Here is a 25,333-nt window from a genome sequence, read left to right on the forward strand (position 1 = left end):
TCTCCAGTCCTGTTTTTTTTTTTTTTTTTGCTGCGTATGGGTCAGATGGGAGGTCCCGAGGCACCCTTGGGATACCTCCCCATCCTGTTAGGGCCTGGGCAACGGAAGTGGGTACATGGAGGACACGTTGCCTACTCGCCCCCTACTCAATTGCCCACACCCCCACCCCCTCCAAAAGAGAGGCAGAGCTGATCCAGGGTCTTCGTAAACCAATAATTTATCAAAACGCTGCGTGAATTGGCGGGCAGGGGTGTCACCACAGACGGGGCAGCAGTGGGCAGGCGCGCGCAGGGCTGGGGCTGTGCCCGGAAAGTGGGGGCAGCGATCGGCCACTGGCTGGAGGCCTAGACGTTCTTGCCGCGCAGGCGCAGCTCGTGGCGCCTCAGGTGGTTGTAGAGCGACTGTACATAGGTGAAGACGCACTTGGGGTCGGGCTTCTTGCCCATGATCATCATGTCCTCCACTTCCACCAGGGGCACGCAGTCCACCAGCATCCTGCAGGAAGGGGGCGCGGTGGGAGGATGGGGTCAGTGAGGGCCCTCTGTCATAGCGATCCTCCACCCTCTGTCACTGCTCTTGATTGCTTGTCTGCAAGCCGCTCCTGACTTATCCGTGGGGCGCAATAAAGTCTCCCCAGAAGGTGGGAAGCCCCAGCCAGTGGCGGCAGAAATTAGGTTCGAGGGGCAACAACTCCATGCAGAGGTGGGTCTAGCCTGTAAACTCCCTGGTGGAGGTTCAGGTTCTAAATCCCCCCTTGCCTCCCCTCCCCAGCTTTCCCTCCCTGGCACATGCCAGCCTGCAGAGGCCCCTCTCTTGTGGCAGTCATTGCACTGGTAGATCTTCCTCTGGGGCCAGGGCAGCTCCAGTGATGCGCTGCCCACCTGCTCCCTCCTTTGAACCAGAGTCCCAGGAACCCAAAGCTCTGCCCCTGCAGCTTCCTTGTTCCATGAGATGGAGGACAGGGACAGGGAGAGCATACGTGTCTGGGGAGAGCTGTTCTGTCTCGCTTAACACCACCCTGGAGTAGAACAGGGGTGGCCGATGAGGGTACCAACCAATGTGGACCAGACCATCTACACTTCATTTTGTGTGTGGTGTGGTCCATTCTCCAGAGTGCTGGCTGAGCATTGAAGATCAAGAATCTGAGTCACAGAGCTTAGCTTTGCTTCCAGGAAGCCCTCCAGCTCAGTAGGTGCAGGGCTGGGCTGAATGAGACCCCATCCTGGAGCCCTCTCCCCAGTCTGTGGATGGCAGCTGCTGAGAAACAGAGCCACCGAGCTCGGAGGCCAGGGTTTGCATCCGGGCTGCAGTGTCCTGTCCTCTCCCAGAGCAAGAACATGTCTGTTTTCTGCCTTGCTTCCGGCTGCATCTGCCCCACTGGGCTCAAGGTTGTTGCCCTTGGAAAGGCTGGAGGGGCAGGCACCGTGCCTATTTCAAGGATAGTCCTGGCCTCGGCACCTCTTCTCACCTTTGTCTTCCTGATTGAGCCTGGCATTGTGGCTAGACTAGGGCCTACCCCTAGCTTATCTGGATACCTCCATGAATAATTCCGTGAAACAGAAGATCTCTGTTCCAGGCCAGCTCTCTCTCTGTCAGTGCTAGATATGCCTTGTTCTGACTCAGTTTCCCCATCTTTTTAACACTACACTTGTTTCCAGCCTCGCTTGAGCCTTTGGGAGCCTGCCCTCAGGACTGAGGAAAGGGTTCGAGGTTCTGCCGCTGATGGGCTGGGTGTCCAGGCTAGTCTGCTTCTCAGCTGCACCGTGGTTGCGACAGCCTTTGCCCGTCCTCTCCCGCTGTGACTCTCTCTCCCCCCACATGATCCCTGCTGCCCTCTCCTAACCTGGAGCTCCCTACCATCCCGGGTGTCTTCCCTGGAGACCTTATAAAGCCATTGTTTACACTGGGACTCAGGGCTCAGGGCTCAGGCTGCCCCAGCGACAGGCCAAACACCAGGCAACTCGCAACAGCACAGCTGAGTCACACTTTCCAACTGGATCAGCGCCTGGCTGGGCCCCTCTCCCTCCAAGCTGTCCTGCTGGGCTGCGACTCTGAAGTCCATATATGACCTGGCGACAACACCAGGCCCATCCTCCTCTCACCTGCGTCGCTCCTCTGAGCGACAAGTGGTCTGCACCAGTGGCCTGGCACGGAATGGCTCCCAGCCCCAAGGGGCGTCTGCGTGCATCCCTAGGTCTCCCTGGCTCAAGCTGCCTGGAGCAACCCCCTTGCTTCCTTTGGGCTTTTTTCTCCTTTACAAAAGGGATGATCGGAAAGCAAGGCTAAAAAGAGTGGGGCGACTACAGCCCCAGTTTCTGGACCCAGCGCAGTCCTAAAATGCCACCGCCACCCGGCTCTCAGCTCTGTGCTGTAAAGTGGCAGTTGGTTGTTCAGGATCTACGTGAGGGGACCGGGGAGAAAAGGCCACATCGGACGTGGGGATCCAGGGCCACCTCCGCCTCTCCGGCCACAAATTTTATCTTGCTGAGTCAGCCCTGCTTCTCAGCTGCCCTGTGAGTGTGACCACACTGCCGCCTCCCTTGACCCCTTCCTGCCCTGAATGGACACTGCTCAGCCAGGCCCTTGGACCTCATCCCTTATCCAGGTCTCATCCAAGAATTGTTCTAGGACGCCGACGTGATGACGTCTCCTCTCTGTGTGGAAACCTTTTATGGCCCCCGCGACTCTCCGAAGGATGTCCAGACTCTGGCCTCTTCTCCTGCCCTCATCCCCAGACTCCCTCCACTCTCCTCCACTTCCTGGGTCCTCTCCCTCCGCCCTCTCCTTCCTGGAGCCGGAACTCGCTCACGCTCAGGTCAGGGGGTCCTTTTTGGAGAGCGCCATCTGGGCCAGTAGGCTGAGACAGGGGTCTCCGCTGGACTCCCATCAGGAGAACGGACTCACCTGCCAGGTCCGGAGCGATGGGGACACAGGGTTCCCTCTTCCCACCCTTCACCTCTGTAGCCCCTCCCTATGCTCCACCGAGCAGATGCTGGCCTAACTGGGCAGAGGGAGCGAGGGAGTGTTTCTCACCGTGGAGCCCCGAACGGGAGTTAGGACTTTTTGGTTTTTACCAGCCCCTTCTGGACCAGACAGCGGTAGAACTCCTGGATGTACGTGTACACGCACTTCCAGTCAGGCTCTCGAAGCCGCACCATGTCCTCTGTGTCCAGGAGCTGCGGGCAGTCTGCATAGGTCCTGGGGAGGGCGGGGGGCCGGGTGGGGGCGGAGGGGGTGTCCCAGGCAGGAGGAGGGGAAGAGGCAGAGAAGAGAAAGGGGAGGACAGACAGACAGGCACAAACACACACACACACACACACACACACACACGCACACACACACACACACACAGACATGGATTCAGTTACGTTCTTGGTGGTGCAGCTGGCCAGTCCCCCGCATGCCCCCCCATGGTGGACGTGCCGCTCACTACCCGTCACTAATGGTGTGCGATGCAGACAGGGGTGGGGGCCAGACCAGTCATAGGTGCAGAACTCTTGGGGCAAGCAGGAACGCAGGGAGGGAGGTCGGGGGACGATGGTATTGGTGCCAGGGTTGGAGAGGAGGGCTGTGCCCCTGGGAGGGGGGTGAGGGAGGCGTGAGAGGAGGTGGGGGCAGGGACAGAAAGAGGAAGAAACCAGGGGAAGGGGAGGGGGGGCCAGAAAGAGAGAAAGGGAGAAGGAAAGATAGGCAGAGGAAGGTGCGGAAGGTGAGGTGAGCAGACAGGGCACCGATTCCAAAGTGGAGGGCTTGGGGTGTCCTATATAAGCCACTGGCAGCACCTATATAGGCTGGGCGGGCACAATGCCCAGGCCAGGAGCCTCCTTTTGGAATCTCCAGCCAGGATCCCGTGGGAGCAGGAAGCTCAGGTGACAGTCAGAGAGCAGGACAGAGGAAAGGAGAGGGAGGGCGAAGGGGCAGAGGACAGGAGGGAGGACTGGAGGGGCCACCTGGTCAGCCTTAGCACGGGCTGGTGGGCGGGCCTGCGGCTCCTTCAGAATTCCAGCAGGCATCTGGCACCCTCTGTAGTAAGGTGGGCAGGGCAAAGGAGGTCGGGGGCTCCCTGGGGGAGGGGATCTGGGCTGCTCACTGACAGTATGGTGGGCTGGCTTCAGGGGCTTTGGGAGAGGCTGGACCTGGCCCCCCCCACTGAGGCCCAGCACCAGACGCACAGCTGAAACTAGCAGGGCTGGGACCCACACTTACTCCGCGGATGAGAAGGCCACCTCGAAGTTCTGGCGCCGGTTCTGCGGGCTGAGCTGCCCGTAGTCAAAGGCCTCGGGGAAGAAGTTGTGCACGAGGGCGCAGAAGGCCATGCCATCGCTCCAGCTCGAGGAGAAGTTCTGGATGTCCACGTGCTTAGCGGGGCAGGGGTGGTGGTGGTCAGGGCTGGACTGACACCCAATGCCCCCTCCTCCCGGGCACTGCAGCCTGCCCAAGGCTGCACATCGGGGCAGCATTGGAACCTGAGCGGTCTGCCGGCTATTGGGGCCGGAGCAGCCAAGACCCGGCAGCACCTCTGTGCTCCGTTCTGTTCCCTTACATAGGTCAAGTCCTCTACCACCAGCCCTCCTCCAGAGCCATGGCGAGGTGTCTCAAGGTGGAGCCTGGCCCTGTGCTGTGCCCACCACCCATGGTTGGCACTACCACTTCGCCCATACTGGGTGCTGGAGCATGCCCCGTGCCCTCTCCGAACCCCGCGCTCCTCATCCCTGCAGAGGACTTCCCGTCTTCTCTGCCTTGTGGTGACCGCTGGGGGCTGGCCTCTCGGGCTCACCTCATACCCACGTGTCTTGGCTCGGCACCAGTCCAGCAACATCTGCTTGATGCTGTTGGCGTTGGGGACCCCAAAGCTGGTGGCGCGCTGGACGGACGGACGAGGGGCACCAGGGCTGCTGCAAGGTTTCCGGGAGCAGAGTCAGTACAGTCCACTCTGCGGACCCTGGAGACCAGCCTCCGTGACTGCAGACCACGCCCACCCAGTCCACGGACCCCTCCCTCACACGTGCCTGCATCGGTGGTGATGGTGGCGGCCCTGCCCCCAATTGTGCTCACCCTGAGCCTCCCTCCTTCTCCAGCTTCTCAATCATGGCCTTGCGCGCCTGGGAGGCTGACGTTTTGGGCAAACTCTGCGCCTTCATCAGCTCCTTTTTCTTCTCTGCCTGGCGTTTTTCAAGCGCCGCCAGGCTCCCGGGTCTTGGGCTGGTCTCATCCTCGCGGTCGAAGATACTAAGGGTGAAGGGTGCGATGGTTAGGCAGGCAAAGAAGTGGGGGTCTAACTGTGCACCAAGCTCTCCTAGCCTGAGGCACCTCAATGAGCAGCCACTGGGGCCTCATCACACCCATTTCACAGAGAGGTACACGGAGGCTCGGACGACTAGGGAGCAGGCGCTACATCTTCACCGTCTGGCCAGAGCTTCCTGGTATCCACCAACCAGGCCCCAGGTTCCCTTTATTCCTTAAGACCCTGAGACAGTTCACTGTATATGTGGTCAAGTTCCGGGGGTGGGAAGTTCGGATCTGAAACACCTCAAAGAATTCTGGCAATGACCAGCACAATTGAGTAATGAATGTCCTTATTGCTAGTACTCTGGGGTGGACTCCGACTCACAGGGGCCTCATGTGACAAGGCAGGAATGAGCCGTAGGGTTTGCTGGACGGCAGCCCTGGTAGAGCTGCGGGCTAGGCATCGGGCTGCGCATAGAAAGGCTGGCAGTTCACTAGCCGCTCGGCGGGAGAAAGGAGAGGCCGTCTGCTTCCCGAGAGACTTACAGCCTTGGAAACCCTAAGAGCAGTTTGCCGTGGTCCTGTAGGGTCACTGTGAGTCAGAGTCGCCTTGAGGGCGGCAGGCTCAATGTGGGGTTTGGCATCTCTGCGGGTGCAGATCGCCAGGTCTGCCATGGTTCGGGCAGTTGAGCGCTCACCCTCCGTGTTGCCCGGGCCAGGCGAGCTCAGGTCTGGGTGTCATTTCAAACCTTGTGTTCAGTACGGGCAGGGAAACCGAAGCCCCTGGCAAGAGGTTGCCTAAGCTTTCAGAGGACCCAGGGGCAGAGCTGGTACTTGAACTCAGGACTCTCTAATTTAGCTTCCCTGGACCCCCGTTTTGTGCCCCTGCCCTCTGCCCCCACCCCACCCATGATTGTCAGCCTGGATTTGGAGCCCCCTGCAACTTGGGGTAGAGCCCTCCCTTATGGGGCCAAGGGGCAAGGTGCTCTGTGCACTGGGCCGTGGTCTGTAGCCAGCGGGAGGTCTGTGCCGCTGGGTACCTCAGGGTGGGAAATGACCACCTCTAAGGGGGTCAGTGTTTCTGCTCCACCCTCTGAGCCATAAGACTCTGAGCAGGGCCTCGCCTGGCACCGAGGGATGGAGATGACCAAGTGAGCAGGAGTCGTCTGGGTACCAGTCACTCCATCTAGGCCTCTGTGGAATGGGGGCAGAGTGGGGGCGGGGAGGGCAGGCACCTCTGCTCACCTGCCCATCCTCTTGGAGGAGGAGGAGGAGGAGAAGGTCTTCGTTTGCACCATGGTGCTGCCACTGCCATCTGCAGAGAGGAGGCAGGGGAGCGGGTGAGGTCCTGGGCTGCGCATGTGCAGGCTGGTTGGGGGGTGGGGGGGGATAAGTGGTCGCCGTGGGAAAAGAGAAAGTGATGGCTGGAGAGAGAGGCAGATGGATGGACGGAGACGAGCGAGTGCCGGCAGAAGAGAGACAGCAGACGAAGGCTCAGAGTGAGCTTGGGAGGGCCCCGAGGAGGCAGGCAGACAGGTGGACGGGCAGCGCAGGGCAACGTCAGGCGGCCTTACTCTCGGAGCGCCTCACAAAACTCGACTCCACCGTGGTGGTGCGGGCCATCCGGGTGCCATCATCTGGAGGGGCGGAGGTGAGAAGGAGTGGGTGAGAAGCAGTATGTGTGTGTGTGTGTGGGAAAAGGGGGGGGGTAACTCCCCACCAGCCCTGAGCCTCGCATCCAGGCTGGGGTTCTTACTGGAGTGGATGAGCCGCTCCGTCTTGGTGACGGTGCTGACAGCTGAGCCATCGGCGGCCCGCTGACTGTGTCGGGTGGTCGTCTCGGTGGCTGTGTTGCCTCGGCTCTCCCCGGGCCGGGCCCGGGCCTCCTGGAGCCGCTGTTCCCGCTCCTTGTCCCTCTGGTCTGTGCCGGGAAGGCCCAGGCGTGTCCAGAAGGGCCGCCCGATGCCATACAGCGCACACGCACAGGCACACGGGTACATGAATGGGTCAGAGGGCAGCTGGTTAGGAACACCAAGGACATAAGGGATATGGGCCCTTCTGGGATGATGGGGGGTGGGGGTGGTTAGGGGAGTAGGGGCTAGGGAATGATGATGGAGGTGGTAGAAACCAGGGAATCGGCGGAGCTGGACTCAAGGGCGTAGGGTTTGCATCTGCGACGGGACTTTGTGGGAATGAGTAGCAGAGTCAAGAGGAGGCCAAAGAAGTGGGGGCGCTAGGTGAGGGCTGGAGCTCAGGGGGGCACCCAGGGGGAGAAGAGCAGCAGGAGGAAGGGATAGCTACGTCCAGGGAGGGAGAGAGGAATCGGAGATGCCTGGGAAGCAATCCAACCAGGATAAAAACTGCTGGGAGAGAAACTGAAGGAAGTAGCTGGGCTGACAGACAGACAGTAGGGTGCGGATAGTGGTCACTAGGATCCCGAGGAAGCAGCTGGGGTCAGAGAACAGAAACAAGAGAGTTGGAGAGCTCAGAGTGTCTGAAGAAACAAAGGAAGAAAGGTATCTAGACTGCAGCAGCAGGAAGAGTGGAATCCAGAGAGGGAGGTTCTGGGGGAAGCAGCGGGGTCCCTGGTCGCAGCGGCTGGTTGGGGACAGAGGTGAGGGTGGCCAGCTCTGGGCCTGGACTCAGGGAAGATGTAGTTGAGCACGCGGAAAGCAACTGGATCCAAAGACAGAGTGGTTGCAGGAGGCGGGGAGGAACTGGGTTTAGGGAGAAGCGAAGTGGGGGTTAGGGGCAGTAATGGGCAGTTCCGGAACAATGGGCGCAGCAGGAAAGAAACAGTTGGGAAAGGGAGCAACTGGCTCCCCGGCGAAGGCGTAGCTATGTACTGGGTCCATCGAGAATGGAGACCAGCGCGGGGGGTGGGGGGCAATGGGGAGTTGGCAGCAATGAGGACAAGAAGAAAAGCTCCAGAAACAGTTTATGGGGATGACTGCTCAACTCTTCTGAGTAAGAGTGAAGGGTTAAATTGTGTGACGTGTGAAGGATAAACCCCAAGCCAAACTGGCTGCCATTAAGCCAATGCCGACCTACGGTGACCCTAAAGGACAGGGTAGCACTGGTCCCAGGGGTTTCTGAGACTGTTACTCTTTATGGGAGTAGAAAGCCCTGTTCTTTCTCCCATGGAGTGGCTGGTGGTTTCGAACTGTTGACCTTGTGGACGGCAGCCCGATGCGTAACCACTAAGTATATGCTGCTAACACTATTGGAAAAAAAACGAAAAGTAGAGTTGGGCAGCTGCTGAGCTGGAGTAGCCCTGAGTGGACCCAGGGGGTTGGAGGGCAGCTGGGGTACGGAGTGGCTGGGTCTAGGGTGGCACAGCTGGTATCCTACCTCTTTTCCTCTGTCGGAGCTCGCGCAGGGCAGCCCGGATGAGCTTGCGCTCCTCAAAGTCCGTGGTCTGATCCAGCTGCCAACAGAGCTCTCGTCAGCGCTCCCTGGATCCTTGTGGGTCCCTGCCCCTGCCAAACCCTCAGCCCACCTGGTCGGCCCATACCATCTTATCCAGGACCCCCTCGTCCTCGATGCCTGCCAGTTCCTCAGCACTCAGGGGACTCCGCTGCTCTGGAGCTTTGTGCCCCTGGGTCTGCTCAGTGCCATTGGCTGCTTCCACGGCGACAGGAGGGGACTCTGCTGGCTCTGGCTCCATCTGTGGGGTGGGAGTGGGTGTGGGCTTGCAGTAGGAGTATGGGTGAATTTAACCAGTCCAGGGGACCAGGTGCTGGGGCTGCTGGCACAGCCTTGGAGATACCACTCTCCTGCCAAACTGTACTGCCGGCAAAGCTGCTTAAAGAACAAACCAGACTGTCTCAGAAGAAGTATGGCTAGCAGGCTCCTCAGAGGCCAGGATCACGAGGCCTTGTCTGGCATACCTGGGGCAGGCCACGAGAGGAGCCCAGGCCCCAGAGAAGGCCATCATGCTTGGTCAAGCAGAGGGGCAACGGAAAGAGAGGAAGGTCCTCAGATGGCCACGGCGGCTGCAACCGTGGGCTCAGGCACAGAAACGGGAGTGTGGAGGAAGCAGGGCCGGGCAGGGTTTATTGTGCATCTGGTTGCTAAGGGCCGGGCCGGGCTCGAGGGCACCTAACAACCACGGGAAGCCAGCCTGTCTGCTCAGGGACAGCGCATGGGCAGCAGACCCAAGGAGGGGACACCGACAACCTTGTTGTGGGGCTTTGCCCAGACCGAGAATCATGTGGGTGAGCAGCAGCTACAATGGGGAACCCCTTGGCTGTGCAGCGGTGAAGCACTTGCTGAAACTGAGGAGGACCGTCTTCACTGGGGAATGACTCACGGTTGCTCCCAACCGCACCGCGGAGCAGCCTGGTGCACGGAGAAGCAACAGAGAGCAGGTTGAAGTTGTCAAGGATTTCAGTTTAGTTAGTTGGGTCTACAACCAACGCCCATGGAAACCTGGTTACAAAATAAAGCCATACCTCACCCTGGGGGTGGGGATGGGGTGGGGTGGGGTGGGGAATCTACTTCACAAGAATTCTTCAACATCTTAAAGAGCCAGAAAGTCACTTTGAGGACTAAGGTGCGCCTGACCCAAGCCATCGTATTTTCAATTGCTTCGAATGCATTGGAAAGCTGGGCACGGAGGACCCAAGGAAACCGGGTGCTGTGGAAGTGGGGAAGGTGACTGAATGCATCGGGGAGTGCCAGGAGAAGGAACAGAGCGGTCTTGGAAAAAGCACGGCTGAGATGTTCCATAGAAGTGAAGATGGTGACGCTTGGTTTCTTGTACTTTCGGTCCCTGCAGAGGGATGTCATGCTGGGTAAAGCAGAGGGTCAGCGAGAAAGAGGGAGGTGGCTCAACCAGCTGATTGACAGGCGGCCGTGACAATGGGCTGGGGCAGCAGTGATTGTGAGGACCAGGCAGGACCAGGCAGTGCTGCGCAAGGGGTCACGATGAGTCAGAAGTGCCTGGAGGACACCTGACCAGAGCACTGAACAGAAGGGCCAGCTGAATGACTCGGCCAGGGTCTCTCTGTAAGCATCAAGTAACCCAAGGTCGGAGCTGCGGATGGCCTGACTCCGGAGCCGGACTTCTTCCCATGGTTTCATCCCCCACCCCCACCCCTCCCAAGCAGGCTCTCTCCTGCCCTGCCAGTTCTGGAGTCTGGGTCCTCCTGGGCCACTGCCCAGCCAGCACATGTTCCCTATTCCCAGCCCTGCCACCTCCAAGTGGGCTGGAACAGGGCCCGCAGGCTCCTGACCAGGTGTCTGATGAGGGCTGTCCTAGAGCCAGCTTCTCTCAGAAGGAGCCCCATTGGGAACCTCCAGCCCCAGCCTTGCCCCTGACCCCACCCAGGGCACGCCTCAGCCAGCCCCTGGTAGACAAGCCCTTGGCCAAACGCTCAAAGGCCTGCCCCGCCTGGCAGGACCTCTCCTCCACCCCCCCCCGCCCACCTTCTGTAACGGGAGCCGGCATGGCAGCTGTCTGAGAGGCTTGGCCTGACTGAGAGGGGTGGTGGTGAGTGGGGTGGGGCTGGGGGCTGGGCCGAGGCCAGGGTGTCCAGGGCAGCCACCTGTGTGCACAAGGGCCAGGAGCTCCACTCTCTAGCCCTGGTCCCGAACCAAACCCCCTTGCATCCAACCCCCCTGTACAGATAAGTAAACTGAGGCTCAGCAAAGATGCTAGCACACAGAGTCACTCAGGAGAGGCGTATCCTGGCCCCAGAACACCCTTCCCGAGTCTGCAGGGACTTACGAGGCCACCGCCAGAGGGGCTGGCAGAGGAGCGGCGGCGGCAGGAGCTGAAGGCAGGCGGGTGGGCCACAGGCGTCCCGGCATCCTCGGCCGCCTGGAAGAGGGCCTCGGGGTTGGCGGCTGCCAGGAACAGCTCACTGGGCTCCAGCTCAGGGGTGAGGTCGGGCACCAGTGGCACCCCCAGCCTCAGGCTCAGCACTTCCACCTGCCTGACCAGCGCATCCAGCCGCCGGCCCAGTGCTGCCGTCTCTGCCCGCAGGTCTTCGGCTGCCCGAGCCACTGGCTCCACAGCGGTGGCAGCTGCCTCAGCTGCCTGGGCCACTGCTGCCCGGCCTGCCTGAGCCACTGCCTGCAGCTCCTCCAGCGCCCGGCCCAACCGTTCCTCCAGGGCTGCAGCCAGCTCAGGCGCGGGCCCCGGGACCCCCGGCATGGTGGCGGTGGAGGATCGTCTGGGGGTGATGGTAGGGACAGTGGCAGGGGTTGCTGCCTCTAGCTGGCAGGGTAGGAGCCTTTGCAGCTGGCCGGAGGGCGAAGGCAAGGGCAGTGCAGCCTGCTCCGCCCCTGCTGGCCTCCCAGTCAAACGCCCACCAGCCAACCAGCTGGGGCTTCTGCCCAAATAGAAACCTATTCTCGGCTCCCTGTGGAGGGGCAGCGGGGGAGGGGTGGCCAGCCTAAGTGGGCGGGAGGCCAGGCCTGGCCCTGCAGAGACCATAGACCTGTGGCACGGAGAGGCTTCAACGGGCTCATAGGGACGGGGCCAACCTGTGCCAGCATGGGCATAAGCTGCAAGGACCAGGTCTGCCACATTCCTATGCCCCGGTGCCCCACGCTGTGGAAAGCACAGACTGCGGGGAGTGGGGGAGGGGGGCGGAAGAGAGGTGCTGAAGGCAGGTCTTAGAGCAATCAATCCGCTGTCCAAGATCAATGTCCTCTGACCTGCCGGTGGTACGCACAGCCACTAGAGACTCGGAGCAAGGGTCTTAATGGCATGCCTTCTTGGCTCCCAGAGAGGGAAACCGAGACAAGTTGGTGTCAGACCCAGGGCTTACGGTGACACTTCCCCGTTCTCTTGGCGAAGGCAGTTGGGGCCTGCTCTTTAGGGCAAAGGGTGCCTTCTGGCTCCCAGCCTCTGCCTGTCCCCCCTGAGAAAGCCCAAACCTTGAGCCATCTCACCACGGCCAAAGTCCTATTCTGTACCCGACGATGCAGTGCCGAGGGCAACAGAAGGTACTTACTAACCAGGTTGCCGCTGGGATCCCTCCCTGGCTGAGCTCCTGACCGGCTGATCCGGGGCTCGGGGATGAATAATGGAAAGGTGCTTCATATTCCTTTCCCGTGGCACCTGCTAAGCTGCTGCCTCACCTGACTGGCACCTCCCTGCCTGGCTGTACCCCTCCTCCCCCACCACCCGGTGCTTCTGATGCCACAGGGAGGTTGATGCAGATGCTAATCTCCCATCTCCTGCAGCGACGGGTTGATCTCAGGTGAGCAGGTGAGCTGCTCTGAGCCTCAGGCTGATGGTCATGGTAGCTAGGGGCAGGGGCCAGCGAGGGCAAGCGCCTACTGCTCCCAGAGCCTGAGTTTTCCTATCTGTTTGGTAGGAAGGACCCAATCGATTCTGGAGTACAGACCAGACATCAGGGCAGACAATTACAGAATGAGCTCCTGACACTGCCCAGAGGCTCATCCATTTGAGGTTATGGCCTGTGGGCTTGAGGGGCGCCAGGGACGCCTGCCAGCCCTGCATCCCCGAGCAGTGTGGGCAAGTGGATCGGTAGAGAAGCTAGACTTTAGTGGTTCTCAACCTGTGGGTCGTGACCCCTTTGGGGGGTCGAACGACCCTTTCGCAGGCGTCACCCGATTCATAACAGTAGCAAAAGGACCGTGACGAGGTAGCAATGAGAATACTTTTACGGTTGGGAGGAACTGTATGAAAGGGTCGAAGCGTGAGAAAGGTTGAGAACTACTGGGCTAGAGAGTGGAGAGGACTCACCTTAAGTCTGCAGCCTTCTCGGCCACCAGGGGAGGCATGGCTGAAGCTGGTGACATGAGTGATGCTGCCCAGCTGCGCCAGGGTCCCAGGGCCTCGGACATGGGTGACCGTGCTGGTGCCCCCGCTGCTGCTGCTGAGGAGGGAGGGTGTTGCTCGCAGTCTCACCTCTGGGGGAGAGAGGGTGCTGTCAGGAGCATACCAGGGCCAGCTCACGTTGATGTTGCCCTCGGCCCAGAGCACCCCTGGAGACACTCTGAACTCCTGCCATAGCCCCTGGCTCTTCTGCAGGGTGGGGCGGCTGCAGCCACCCTTCCCGCCCTGGCCAGCAGTGGGAAGGCCTACCTGCCCTCTGACCGCTGGTGGGCAGCAGCACCCTGCCTGTGGTGGCCTGGCCACGGCCATCCTTGATCTCGATGGTGAATGTGGTCTTCATGCTGCCCCCTGGCTCAGCAGTGCCGGTGGCCGGAGTCAGTGGGGCGCTGGGCTCCTCTGAGCGGTTGGCAGGCCCCCCTGCTCTGTTTTCAAGGGGCCTGGCAGCCAGGCTCCGCCCCCTGGGGCCCTCCTCCTGGGAGCAGCTCCGGAGCAAGGTCGGGGGCTGGGCAACTCCTGGCCGCTCCTTGATGAGCGGGGAGGAGGTGTCTCTGGCCCCCCTTGAAGAGGAGTTGCTGGAGGAGGAGGCAGGGGTGGTGCTCATGAGGGAGGGGCCCACGATCCTTGCGGGGCTCTGGGTGCTGAGAGCTGCCCGGGGTGGCCCATCCTGGAGCCCGGCAGCCATGGGAGAATCGGATGTGAACTTGCGGACGCGGTCCCGAACCGAGCCAGCCCGCTGGAATGGGGAAGGTCCGCTGGCTAGGGGGATGAGCTCTAGAAAGGACAGGTGGGCTGTCAGTGGTTGGGTGGGACAGGGACTGGTCAGGGTGTGGGGGAGGGGAGTGGGACCAGGCAGTACCTCGGTTCTGGACTGGCTGGCGGGGGCTGAGCACGGACAGGGAGCGTTGGCAGAGACGGGGTCCAGCTAGGTCTGGCAGGTTGGGGAGAGGGTAATGGCCATGTGAGGGAAGAAAAAGGGGAGTAAAGGGAGAGTTCACCTGGGGGAACGCTATGTCCTCACTCCTCACCTCCCTAGCTTCTTGACCCTCCCTACATCCCCCACAGCCTTGCAAGCCTCTCCAGGCTCTTGCCCTCACACTCCCTAGCCTCCCCACCCAGCTACATCTCTTGTAGGCACAAAATTCCTCCCCACACTGCCCCTGCCCCAGGGTGATATGGACACTCTCTGAGGCCAGGGTGAGAGTTGGGCTGAAGGGAGAGTACCCAGAGCCTCCCTCCAGAGGGATATGGGGGACACCCCCCTGGGCAGTGCTGCCCACAGCTCCAGCCTGGAGATGGGTGCACTCCCTTATTGGGGAGAAGAATGTGCCTGAGGCCCGTTGCCTTTCAAGGCGGTGGGGAGGCCTCTGGCCGTGGGGGGTAGGGGGAGCTGGCCAGGGATACCTCAGGGGCAGTGGGGGTGTGAGGAGTGTTGGAGCCTGCCTGGACCTGAGGGGGCTGGAGCTGCCCAGGTGCAAGTGTCCATTCTCCAGGTAGGGACCTGGAAGGCAGGTGCCTGGAGCACACCTGGCAGTACCCTCACCTGCTTTCTTTGCGTCAGAGGAGCTTCTGTTGGGGCCCTGGGCAGCGGGGGGCTCGGAAGGGCCAGGGGGGAGCTGCAGGGAAGACATGACATTGGCAGGGCCTTGCCTCCCAGTCCAAGAAGCCCCCTCCCCTAGTATCCCTGGCCCCTGGCCAGACTCACCTCAGGGGTTATCTGTCTCTCAGAGCTGGGTGAAGCTGGTGGCTCCTGGGGTTCCGGACTGGTGTTCCCAGGTGGGCTAGGGGGCTCAGGGCTGCCCAGAGCCTCAGCAGCAGGACACAGGGCCTCAGCAGGCTCCAGGGCAGGTTCAGGGGAGGCAGCGGTCGGCGAGCTGGGTAAGGTCGGCGAGCTGGGTGTATCCTCGGAGGGGACCCGTAGCAGAAGTGTCACTGTGGTCACATCCTGACTGGTAGTACCCTCAGGGGTGGGGGCTGGCTCTGGGGTCCCCGCCTGCTGCTCCTGCTCTTCTTGCTTTGGCACCTGTGTGGCGTCCAAAGGATGTAACCGAAGCTCCCCAGGCCTTGAGGCCACCAAGGGCCAGGCCAGAAGGCACCCGGGGCAGGGCATGCAAAGTAGGGCTGGGCATGGCTTCCTGGGTGCACCTGCACGGGCATGGCCAATGGTGTGTGACAGGTATCCCTGCGTCCATTTCCCGCGCTCCTGGCATCACCTAACTGAGCGGCTCAGAAAGGACTCTGTCTTGTGGGCCCAAGAATTGGGAAAGGCAGGAAACCTGCTGGGGGCTCCCCGCCTGAATAGAGCCCTGGGGCCAAGACCTCTGGCCTCCGCCTGGTCCAAGAGGAACTCCAGAAAAGATCTTGCCAGGACCAAGGGCCTAGCAGCCTCTGCTGGCCACTTAGGGAATGGCCTGGACCACTCAAGCCTTAGACTGCACAGCACCCTACCCGACAGACACCTTGCTCAGACCAGGCTCTCCCTGGAGATCGGAGAGCTTTCTGTGAACAGGTGCTCTAAAGGTCAGCGAGGGCCTGCCACCCCCCTCAAAACCTCACTGCCATTAAGTCGATTCCAACTCATCACAGCCCTACAGGGGCGGGGTACAACTACCCTGCGAGTTTTGGAGACTGTAATTCTTTACGTGAAGAGAAAGATTCCTCGTTCTCCCAAGGAGCAGCTGGTGGCTTTTAACCGATGATCTTTCTTTTGGCTGGCAGCCCAGTGCCACTAGGGCTCCTTTGGGGGTTGCCACACAGATTCCCCGAGAAGTCAAAGTGGGAACCTGGGTTGTGTACCTGGAAGGTGCGGGCTGCCTCCCAGTGGGGCGAAGCAGGAGGGCACCAGGGACAGATGTGCATTTCAGAGAGCCCTCTGGCTGATGAATGGAGGAGAGAGGCTGGGGTGGGTGGCCGAGGCAGGGGTCAGCAGGGAGCCTGCTACATGACAAGGGTGGTCGCACTGGGCAGGAGCTCAGGCACTGTGCAGACAGCCTGGTGTGGAGGAGAAAGTCTCCGTAGAGACCGAGAGTCTGGAGCAAGCGAGTGTGGTTAGGGGTGGCCCAGGGAGCTGGCAGAGAGAGGTCTGAGATGATAGGGTCCTGGAGGTTCCCAGCACAGGCTGGGGGTCCCTCTCTGTCAAACAGCAACCCAGGAAAGACACACAGGTGCTGGGCTGCTGGCACCCTGGCCTCCCGTGTTCCTTACCTCACACCGGTCCAGCCTGTGTGCTGCCCGCCCCTTGGTGTCCTCTCTGGTGCCCCCACTGGAGCGCCCGCTACACAGCCTCCCAGCTAAGGTGGCAGCTAGAGGGAAGGAGCATGTTTCAGGCAAGTGGCCGGGAGGGTGCTGTGGGCAGCGGGGCTGGGGTGGGGCCAGGACACGTACCCTCAATCTCCTGGGCCCGAACACGGCGGATGGCGGCTCGGATCAGCTTACGCTCCTCATACTCGCCGGCACCCCGCAGCTGTGGGCAAGAAGCCGGCCATGGGCTTGGGACGAGGGAGTCCAGGGGCTTTACCGGCCCCTGATCCCCATGCCTCGCCAGGCCCTGGGCCTCACCAGCACGGTCAACTCCTCCACATCACTGATGGACTCCAGCTGCCCTGCCAGCCGTGCCAGGGCTGCCTGCTGCTCGGCTTCCTGCTGCTTCGAGCTGCAGGGACAGAACGCCTGTAACCATCACTGCCAGGATAGGGCATGGAGGCCAGGGGCAGAGGCTAGGGCCAGGGCAAGGCCCCAGCCTCTTGGCAGAGGGGTGTGTAGCTGTGCACACCTGGCGGAGCACGCAGTGCTGTGCGCACACAGAGGTGGGCAGCAGATGCACGAGCAGGGGCTGAGCCCTGGCACACCACCGCCGCCCACCCGGCGGCACGTCCAGCACCCCACCACTCACTGCAGCCAGTTCTCTTTGTTTTCCTGCCGCTCAGCACGGAAGCGCTTCGATGCCAGGGCCTCCTCCTCACGCTCCAGCTCCTGCCGCTGCAGCTCCCGAATGGCTGAGCGGATGCGTCGTCGCTCTGCCAGGTCCACCGTGACCTCCAGCTGCGGGCAGGCGGGGACGAGGGGCAGGTCATTTGGGCTGCCAGGGGCGGAGGGCTGGGACCAACTGCCCACGGCTTTGCCTGGGGCACAATGGGTGGTCTGTCTCTATGCCCTCTGCCCTACGCCCTTCACATGCCTGCCTGCCCACCAGTCTCCGGGAGACCCAGTTCCCTGTGCCAGGCATTTCGCAGAGAGCTCACAACACTCCCACCTGCTCCGGCCCCCTCAACCTTTCAAATCCCCTCAAATCCCAAGAGCCAGGGAGGGAGCTGGAGGGGTCTCACCCTGTCCCTGGGGAGGGGAGGATGGTGTTGGTATCAGGAGTCCACCCTGCGAACAAGAGAGACCCTCATGGCCTGGTCCCAAAGCACCATTTCTGCATTCCCTTACATTGGACAGATGGGGAAACGGAGGCCTGGCGAGCCCTAGTTGAGGGCTGAAGGTGCAGCTCACCCACTGTCGAGTCCATTTTGACTCAAAGGGACCCTGGATAGGGTTTCCAAGGCTGTAGCGGGAAAGGTAGCCTCTTCTTTCTCCTGCAGAGCGGCTGGTGGGTTTGAATCACCAGACTTGCCTTTGGCCAAGCCAATGCTTATTCAACGGCACCACCTCTGGGCTCTTTTTCTGGCCACTCGTCCAGACCTAAACCCATGCCCATCGCCATTCCAACTCACCTCCCTGCCACTGCGTCAGTTCTGACTCACGGCAACCCTATAAGGCAGAGTAGAACTGCCTAGAGGTTTTCAAGGCTGTAAATCTTCAGGGACACAGAAAGCCTCATCTTTTTCCCACGGAGCAGCCGGAGGATTTGAAGTTCTGACCTTGCAGCTAGGCCACCTGGGCTCCAGCTCACAGTAATCCCAGATAAGGTTTCGGAGGCTATAAATCTCTGAGAACAGACAACTTTTATCTTCACCGCAGGAGCAGCGGATGGGTTTGAACCCCGCCTTGCAGTTGTCAGCCCAATGCTTATAGGGCCGCCCCACCAGGGCTCCAGACCGAGGCATCATCAGAGGGCCTGGGCCCCCAGAACAAAGGATGTAGCTGGTATCTGAGCCACTCACCGGCCCCGCACCCGGGCCCTGGAAAGGGTGTACATGGGAGGACAAGTGTTCTAACCATCTTCTCAGCCCCTCCGCCCCTGGGAAACTGGGCGTGGCTGATCCAACCAAGCTCATGCTCGAAGCGACCCTCCAGGGCGCAGCAGAACTGCCTCTGTGGGTTTTGCAGACTAACTCTTTACAGGAGTAGAAAGCCTGGTGTTTTCCATGGAGCCGCAGGTGGGGCAGCAGCTCGACCTAACCAGGGCCGTAGGAGTCAGAACTCACAGTGGCAGTGTTTGCGTTGTTGTTTTGGTCCAACAGGGTCTGGGAAAAGGCATTTTTCAGCTAATCCTGTTGCTTCCTCCATACCTTCACCTGGCAGGACTGCCCCCCAGCCCCCAGAGAGGAAAGCCTCAGGAAGGTAGTGACAGAGATAAGCCTCCAGTGTGGGTCGGAGAAAAGGTATCCATTCAGTAGCTAGTACTTAGTTCTCTGGATACCCAGCACCCACCGCTAAATTCCTTCCTGTTCAGCAGGGGGCTGGGGAGGGGACAGGAGAGATGGGTTTCGGCTGAAAGCTTGGGTTGGGTTGCCCAGTCTGGGAATGAGGAATAGAGCCCTCCCTGGGTCCTTTCTGGCTGTCTCTGCATCACTGAGGGGCCAAGGGTGGTGGTGGTGGTGGGGTGCTGACAGGCATACCCTGAGATTCAGTCCAGGAGGGATGCTTGGGGGGTGGGGCTGGGACCTGCATGCCTCAGTTTTCTCATTTGCCTGATGGAACCATGAGCCCCCCCCTCGGTGCAGTGGGGGGCAGGGGCAGCGACTCGGGGTCCTTGGCACAGCTGGGGTACAGCAGGCAGCACCACCCAACTTGGTTCCAGACATTCATCAGAAGAGGGCAACTAGGAAGGGCAGGATGTCCAGGGCCAGGGGGAGGGGGAAAGCTAGGGCCGAAGAAGGCAAACCTCACAGAACCACCGCCCCCTCTATTTGACAGATGAGGAAACTGAGGCTTAGGGAGGGAAGTGATATGCCTAGACTCTCCTGACTGGGAAACAGGGAGCCAGGACAAGCACCTGCTTCAAGCGTCAGTGTTTCCTATTGTACACAGGGTCACTATGAGCTGGAACCAATTCAAAGGCAGCTAACCCCCACCCCCACCACCCCGTGGGCTGAAGACCCCTTTGCCACTGTTGGAACCTGGGACCCAAGGGGCTACTGTAAGGATAACAGAGGGGGGGGAGACTGGGCTCAGGAGATTGGCCCGGGAGTAGGAGGCTCATCTATCCCTCAGTCCCAGCCTTGCTCAGAATCAGAGCCTCCTGGGGTGCAGAGGGGGCCGCCTGGCCTAGCTCTTCCAGGGCTGAGGGTAAACTGAGGGCCAGAAGCCCAATGACTAGCCCTTTGCCTCCTGGGCCCCTCTGCCTCTGAAGAAGACTGATACGGGAACCTAGCCACCTCTAGGACCCCCTGGAAGGCTCTGTGTCCTCTAGGAATGTTGAAGCTCCTAGCTGATCCCCAGCTCAGTGGATGGGGTGAGGCAGGGGCGAGGGCGGCGGTGGACAATCGCTTTCCACAGACCAAGCTCTCACGTGACTCTTCCTTGTGGGCCTGGAGGCAAAGGTCCACCCAGTGTCCCCCGCGGCGTCCCTCCACCCACCCTCTGGGCCTCACCGCCGTGTGTGCAGAGGGGGGGCCGGGGAGCACAAAGCGCTATTGTCCACCGGGGGCGGGGGCGGGGGCGGGGGGGAGGGGAAGGGGAAGGAAAGGGACGGGCGGTTTCCGAAGCGGCTCAGTGCAATTCTCCCGGGAGGCAGGAAGGTGCTTCCGCCCTCCGGGGAGCCGGGCCTCCGCTAGGACGCGCCGAGTCCCGGGGGTGGGCGTCCCGCAGGCTCCCGGCTCCGCGCCCGCACCGGGAGGGGTGCCGGCGCGGGCTTGCCCTCCGCCGGGCGTCCCCGGACCAGCCGCCGGGGGGCGCCGCCGGCCCGCGGGTCCCCGCACGTCCGCTCCCCGGGCGCCGCCCAGCTGCGCCGCCGCCCGCTCGGGGCGCGGAGGCCCGGAGACCGCGCTGCAGAGGAGCGGGGCGCGGCGCGGCGCGCGGGCTCCGAGCGCCCCCAGCCCAGTCTTGCAGCCGGGGCGGGAGCCGGAGCCGGAAGCGGCGGCCGGAACGGGCCCGACGGGGCGGCGGCGCCGGCGGAACCGGCCCAGGCTTCCCTAATAAGGCTCGGTCCCGTGGGGAGCAGCCCGGCTCGGGACGCCCTGGTCCCTGCCGCGGGGGCCCGGCCGGGGCTCGCGGCCGCTCAGGGGCGCAGTCAATGGCGGGCGCCCGGCAGGTGGGCGGTCTGGAGACTGGCGGGGTGGGGGGCACCGGCGACACCAGCGCCCAAACCCTGAGCCCCAGCCTGGTTCCTGTTTGTTGGGGTGAGTCGGTCAGGCGTTTCGCTGCTAAACCCTCTGCCTTAATTCCCCCCACTACCCCGGGAACGCCTGACTCCCCGAGGGGAGTCTCCTTCACCTCCACCTCCTGCCATCAGGAGGTGCGAGCAGCAGCTGGGCAGGGCATAGCCCTTTCTGCCAAACTAACCAAATTCACTACCATCGATAGATTCTGACTCATAGAGACCCTATAGGACAGGGTAAAACTGCCCTTGTACCGCTGTGGGTTTCCAAGACTGTACATCTTCATGGGAGGAGAAAGCCTCCCTTTTTCTCCAGCAGAAGGGCTGGTGGTTTTGAACTGCCAACATTGCCATAGCAACCCAACACATTACCCACTATGCCACCAGACCGCCTTGTCCTAGGAAGGTAAATATTTCATTTCTCCCTGAACCAGGGACTGGGACTGGGACTGGAGCCGGGGCCGGGTGGGTTTGCCTGTTAAGTGTGTGTCCAGGCGCACGCTTGCTCTCTCTGGATCAGCTGCCACCAGGCCTTGCTGACCTTGTAGGGCCTTGTAGACAGGGCATCCACTGTGACCAGCCACAAGGGACCAGGCTGGGGCTCCATGCTTGGGAGAGTGTCCACCCACGGAGGCACTGGGTTTCCTGAACTATAGCAGGGAAAACAGACCTGCTGCCCACCCTTTTGTTTGGTCCACCCAGAGAGGAAGAAGCTAGGGAAAGGGTGGACCCATCCTTCCTCCTCTGAAGAACCTGGACTCAGCCCTCCAAAGCTCCACACTCATTGTCATCGGAGTGGATCCTGACTTTAAAGGACAGGGTGCAACTGCCCCTCGGGGTTTCTGAGACCGACTCTATGGGAGTAAAGAGCCTCGTCTCTCTCCCAAGGAGTGGCTGGTGGTTTTGTAAAACCCACCAAGACACCAAGGTTTCTAGAGCCTCACTATTGTGCCCAAACCCATTATATAGGTAAATAAACTGAGGACCAGCGTGGGGGAAATTACAAGCTTGAGGTCACAGAGCTCTGAAGGGTCCCCAAGGCTTATCTCTAGCTCCCTGTCCCTCCCCCAGCATGGCTCTGTTCTGGCTAGCTTGGGAGCTGCACAAGCCCAGCTGGCCTAGTCACAGCACATCCTGCCACTGTATTTATGACCTAGGCTTTATTGCTCAAAGCGTAATGCTCCTGGGGCTGGATCCTGCTGCAGTCTCTTCCTAGTGCTGCCCTAGAGCAGGTGGTTTCCCTGCCCTGTGCTCCGCTCGCCATTCTCCCTGGCTTTCTCATTGTATGGATCACTGCTCAGAGACAACTCCAGCCTCCCGATGTGTGCTACACATGGGCTCATGTGGGATCCCAGGCACAGGCTGGTCCCTAGCAGTTACTGTTTAAACAGGTAGTGGCTGCAGGGGGCCAGGAGGCGCCGGGGCTCAGCACCTGGCACAGGCAGGCACATACCATGGGGGCCTCTGCATCACCCAAGCAGAACCGACTCCCTTCCCCCTTTCCTAGCCCTGTCACCTCCTCCTATCAACTGAGGTCACCTGAACAGGTTTTGCCTCGCTGGCTTGGCATGACTTTCCCCACAGTGGGCAAGACGGCCACTTACCAGCTTCCGAAGGGCTCCCTCATCCAGCCCAGCCAATGCATCGTCCGCCATGTCTCACTGGCTCTTGTCTCCGTCTGTCCCTTCTGGTGAGACCACCAGTGCCTGCAGCAGGTGTGGCCGACTTAGTGGGTTCTGTAGAGACAGGCATGGGTCAGGCCTACTGGGGCCTCGAGACGTCACACACATTTGTGTCCCATGCCTCAGTTTCCCTTTCTGACCTATGGGCACCCACATTCATTGCCATCTCATCTTTGCTACCATGGTATGGCTTCTGGCTGGCTGTTGCTTTCTGCCCTAGTGTGATTTTCCAGAAAACCCACCAAACCAATAGTGTGGGGAGGCGGTGGGGGGGGGCAGCTTTTCTTGACACCAGTCTGTGTGGCCCGACAGGCCCTTCACCCAAAGCATCAAATAAGGCCAAGGACTGAGAAGTTGGGGCACTAGAAGACCCACCCAAGCCAAGCTCACCAGCAGGGGGTGCCTGCCAATCTTTACCGTTTTCTTGTCCCACCACCCATTCTTTGGGCCTTCCCCCCACCCTCCACCCATCCTGAAAGCAGAGTCCATTCCCAATTCTCTGCTGCAGCTGCCACTCCCATGTCCCCAGGTGGCCTAAGCCATTTCTAATTCTTGGCACAAGCCCTCTGCTCACAATCCCCCTCCCCCGTGCCCACCCACCCCCACTCCGCCCTGTAAGCATGCCCCAGCCATCCTGCCCATAAAGCCAGGTGTCCAGGCACCTGGCACCTGACAGTTCACTCATTTAGAATCCAATCCAAGCTGACTTGTCTAATCCCCAGACTTCAGACAAGCAGAGCAAGAGGCTTAGAGAGAGTCAGGGATTTGTAACAGTGAAGAGAGAAAAAACACTCAGCCGCGAAATGCTTTAATTGAAACCTTGGACACTTCTGGTTTCTGAAGGCCCCATGCCAAAGAGCACCCAGGGCCCAGGACACCCCCTTGTGCCTGCCTCATCCCTACCCTCAAAATGGACCCCTGGATCCTGGCCAGTTCCCAGCACGTTTCTCTCCTCCTTCCCACAGCCTTCATGTCTTTCCAGAATTGGGGCGAGGGGGGGGGGCATAAGCTAGTACACTGCTCATATCTGGTGACGGAAATATCCCCGGGATGGCCCCCATTCTTGTTGACTCATCCCTCAGTCACCCCCATTGAGAAGGATCACTTGGCAAGTCATTCCATTGGGTGAATGGGACTCCTGACCCACACAGCTCCACGGACTCTGCCTGCTCAAGTCACTGATTAATCCTTCAACTTCCATCAGGTATCGGCCACCTTGTCTCCTGGGGTCCTTGTCTCTTATCTACCCACTTGATCGGGGAGGGGGCGGGCAAGCTTGTTGCTCAGTGGTCCTGGAAACCTGAATCTTTCACATCTTCTGAAGGGCAGGCACCTCCAAATGGTGTATCTAGGGGACTGTAGTAAGTCTCTTCTTAATCAGAGATTCCCAGGGCTGCCCCCTTCCTGTTCCGTGGCTCCCTGTCCCTGCCTCTGGAGTCCTTGGACACCTTAGGGGTCTGTGGGAACTTGGTCAAGGCATCTGTCCCAGACGTGCGCCCGGAGGAATTGCGGAGTCTCGTGGGCGTCCTCCCCCGCGGTCTCAGAACTTTATCCCGTGGCTTAGAGCCCAGGGAGCTCCCAGGTCTGGGAGTCCCAGAAGACCTGTCCAGAAATCCAGGTTCCACCCCCTGACTCGTCGGGGGTCCCGTTGCTGCCCCGAGGCCCTCACACCCACCTCTCTGTCCGGCGCGGTCTTGGTTGAGTTAGCTCGCTTGGGATCGGACAAATGCACGCGGGCGGCGGACAGGCGGGAGCCCAGGCCCGCTCAGCAACGTCCCCGGGACTCTGCGAGCGCCGCCCGTCCAGCCGCGTTAGCCGCCTCACCGGCTCCGCCCCGCGCCGCCACTCCGGCCAATCCTGGGGAGGGTCCCGCCCACTCCCCCGCTCTATTGGAGGAATTCAATTTGATGCCCCCGCCCCCGAATGAAGGTCCCGCCCCCTTGCGGGTCGTTGGGGAAGGTTCTGTCTCGGGACCGCTGCTGCTGTGCTCCCGGCGCGTTCAGTGCGCCCAGAACTGGGGGCACAGGGTTTGTCTCGAAGTTGAGGGCGGGACCCGGACCCGGGACGGGCGACCCGGGGTGGTCCGAGCCGCGGAGCCTTCAGGACAACCCTCCCATGCCCTCGCCTTTGTTCCAGAGACCACGTCCCCTCCCTCCCTCGGCTCCGCCCCTCTCACGTCAGCGCCGGTGTTCGAACGCCGCAGGCCGCTGGCCGGACACCTGGTCCAGGGCCACCTCCGAGCAGGGACAGGGTATGGCAGCATCTCGACCGGGTGCTGGCGTGCCAGGGCCATCGAGGTGCAGGAGGACTGGCCACACAGCGCCCTCTCCAGCGCACACACCTTTGCACAGATACTGTGTTCGCGCGGAGGGCATCTCTCTTCCCAGCCCTTCAGGGTTTGCTGCTTGGAGCATATGGACTCTGGAGAGAAGAAGAAGAAGAAACTATCCCCCAGAGAGAGCGGACCTGCCCCCGATCCCCGACTCTCTGCCCCACAGGGGAGAGCTACTCCGTCTCCCGTTCTCTAGGGCATGGGGTCGCCTGTAGTATCCATGGAGACAAGATGCGGTGCTCTGGGAGGATGGCGTCTGGAGTCCTGTCTATCAAATAAAAACAACAAAAATATCAACTCATTTAATTTGTATTTGCCCTGGTGGCCTCGTGCGTTATGAAGTGGGTTGGAAACTGAAAGGTCAGCAGTTCGAAGCCACCACCCACCCTGCTGAAGACAGACGAAAAGATTTAACCCTCAGAACCCCACCAGAGACAATCCTTCCCTATGCTATTGGGTCACTATGAGCTGGAATCGACTTGGAGGCTGTGAGGTTGTTTTTGTTTTTAATGTACCAGAAGAAGGGTTGTGGTACAGCGGTTAAACACATGGTGCCCAACCAAAGGCCATTCAAACTTCACTGTTCCGCAGGAGAAAGATGTAGCAGTCTGCTTATGGAAAGACCATGGACTTGGAAACTCAGGTGGCAGTCCGATTCTCTCCTACAGGGTCTCTTAAAGTCAGACGCTACTGGAAGGCAGTGAGTTTTATGTACCAGAATTATAATCATAACAACCACATAGATGCTTGGTGGAGCTGTCCAGTAAGTGCTGACCTGCTAAAGGCAAGGTTGCCAG

At 60.6% G+C, this 25,333-nt stretch overlaps 2 protein-coding genes across 5 annotated transcripts; one reads left to right on the forward strand and one right to left on the reverse strand.

The window, feature by feature from the left end:
* Positions 1 to 199: 199 nt before the first annotated feature.
* Positions 200 to 24,027, reverse strand: SMTN (smoothelin). 4 transcript variants are annotated; one of them, XM_075534623.1, is made up of 21 exons: positions 23,880 to 24,027; positions 22,127 to 22,258; positions 16,932 to 17,080; positions 16,598 to 16,691; positions 16,424 to 16,502; positions 16,244 to 16,341; positions 14,745 to 15,062; positions 14,583 to 14,655; positions 13,899 to 13,970; positions 13,292 to 13,813; positions 12,950 to 13,116; positions 10,958 to 11,050; positions 8,741 to 8,893; positions 8,578 to 8,653; positions 6,983 to 7,147; positions 6,801 to 6,863; positions 6,472 to 6,541; positions 5,056 to 5,229; positions 4,778 to 4,895; positions 4,207 to 4,358; positions 200 to 495 (listed from the first exon to the last, which is right to left on the reverse strand). In XM_075534623.1, the coding sequence occupies exons 2-21, from the start codon at positions 22,175 to 22,177 to the stop codon at positions 345 to 347; spliced, it is 2,838 nt and encodes a 945-aa protein (XP_075390738.1). In that variant the 5' UTR covers positions 22,178 to 22,258; positions 23,880 to 24,027; the 3' UTR covers positions 200 to 344. The 4 variants fall into 4 exon arrangements, with proteins under 4 accessions (XP_075390738.1, XP_075390736.1, XP_075390735.1 ...); XM_075534622.1 differs by lacking the exon at positions 10,958 to 11,050 and adding an exon at positions 3,034 to 3,198 and having other exon boundaries at positions 356 to 495; XM_075534621.1 differs by lacking the exon at positions 10,958 to 11,050 and having other exon boundaries at positions 4,778 to 4,892.
* LOC142429573 (uncharacterized) lies at positions 22,035 to 24,759 on the forward strand. Its single transcript, XM_075534624.1, has 2 exons — positions 22,035 to 22,258; positions 23,880 to 24,759. Exons 1-2 carry the CDS (start codon positions 22,176 to 22,178, stop codon positions 24,730 to 24,732), a joined length of 936 nt encoding a protein of 311 aa, XP_075390739.1. The 5' UTR covers positions 22,035 to 22,175; the 3' UTR covers positions 24,733 to 24,759.
* The last annotated feature ends 574 nt before the right edge of the window (positions 24,760 to 25,333 follow it).

This window comes from Tenrec ecaudatus, chromosome 16 (assembly GCF_050624435.1).
Source record: "Tenrec ecaudatus isolate mTenEca1 chromosome 16, mTenEca1.hap1, whole genome shotgun sequence".
NCBI lineage: Eukaryota > Metazoa > Chordata > Mammalia > Afrosoricida > Tenrecidae > Tenrec > Tenrec ecaudatus.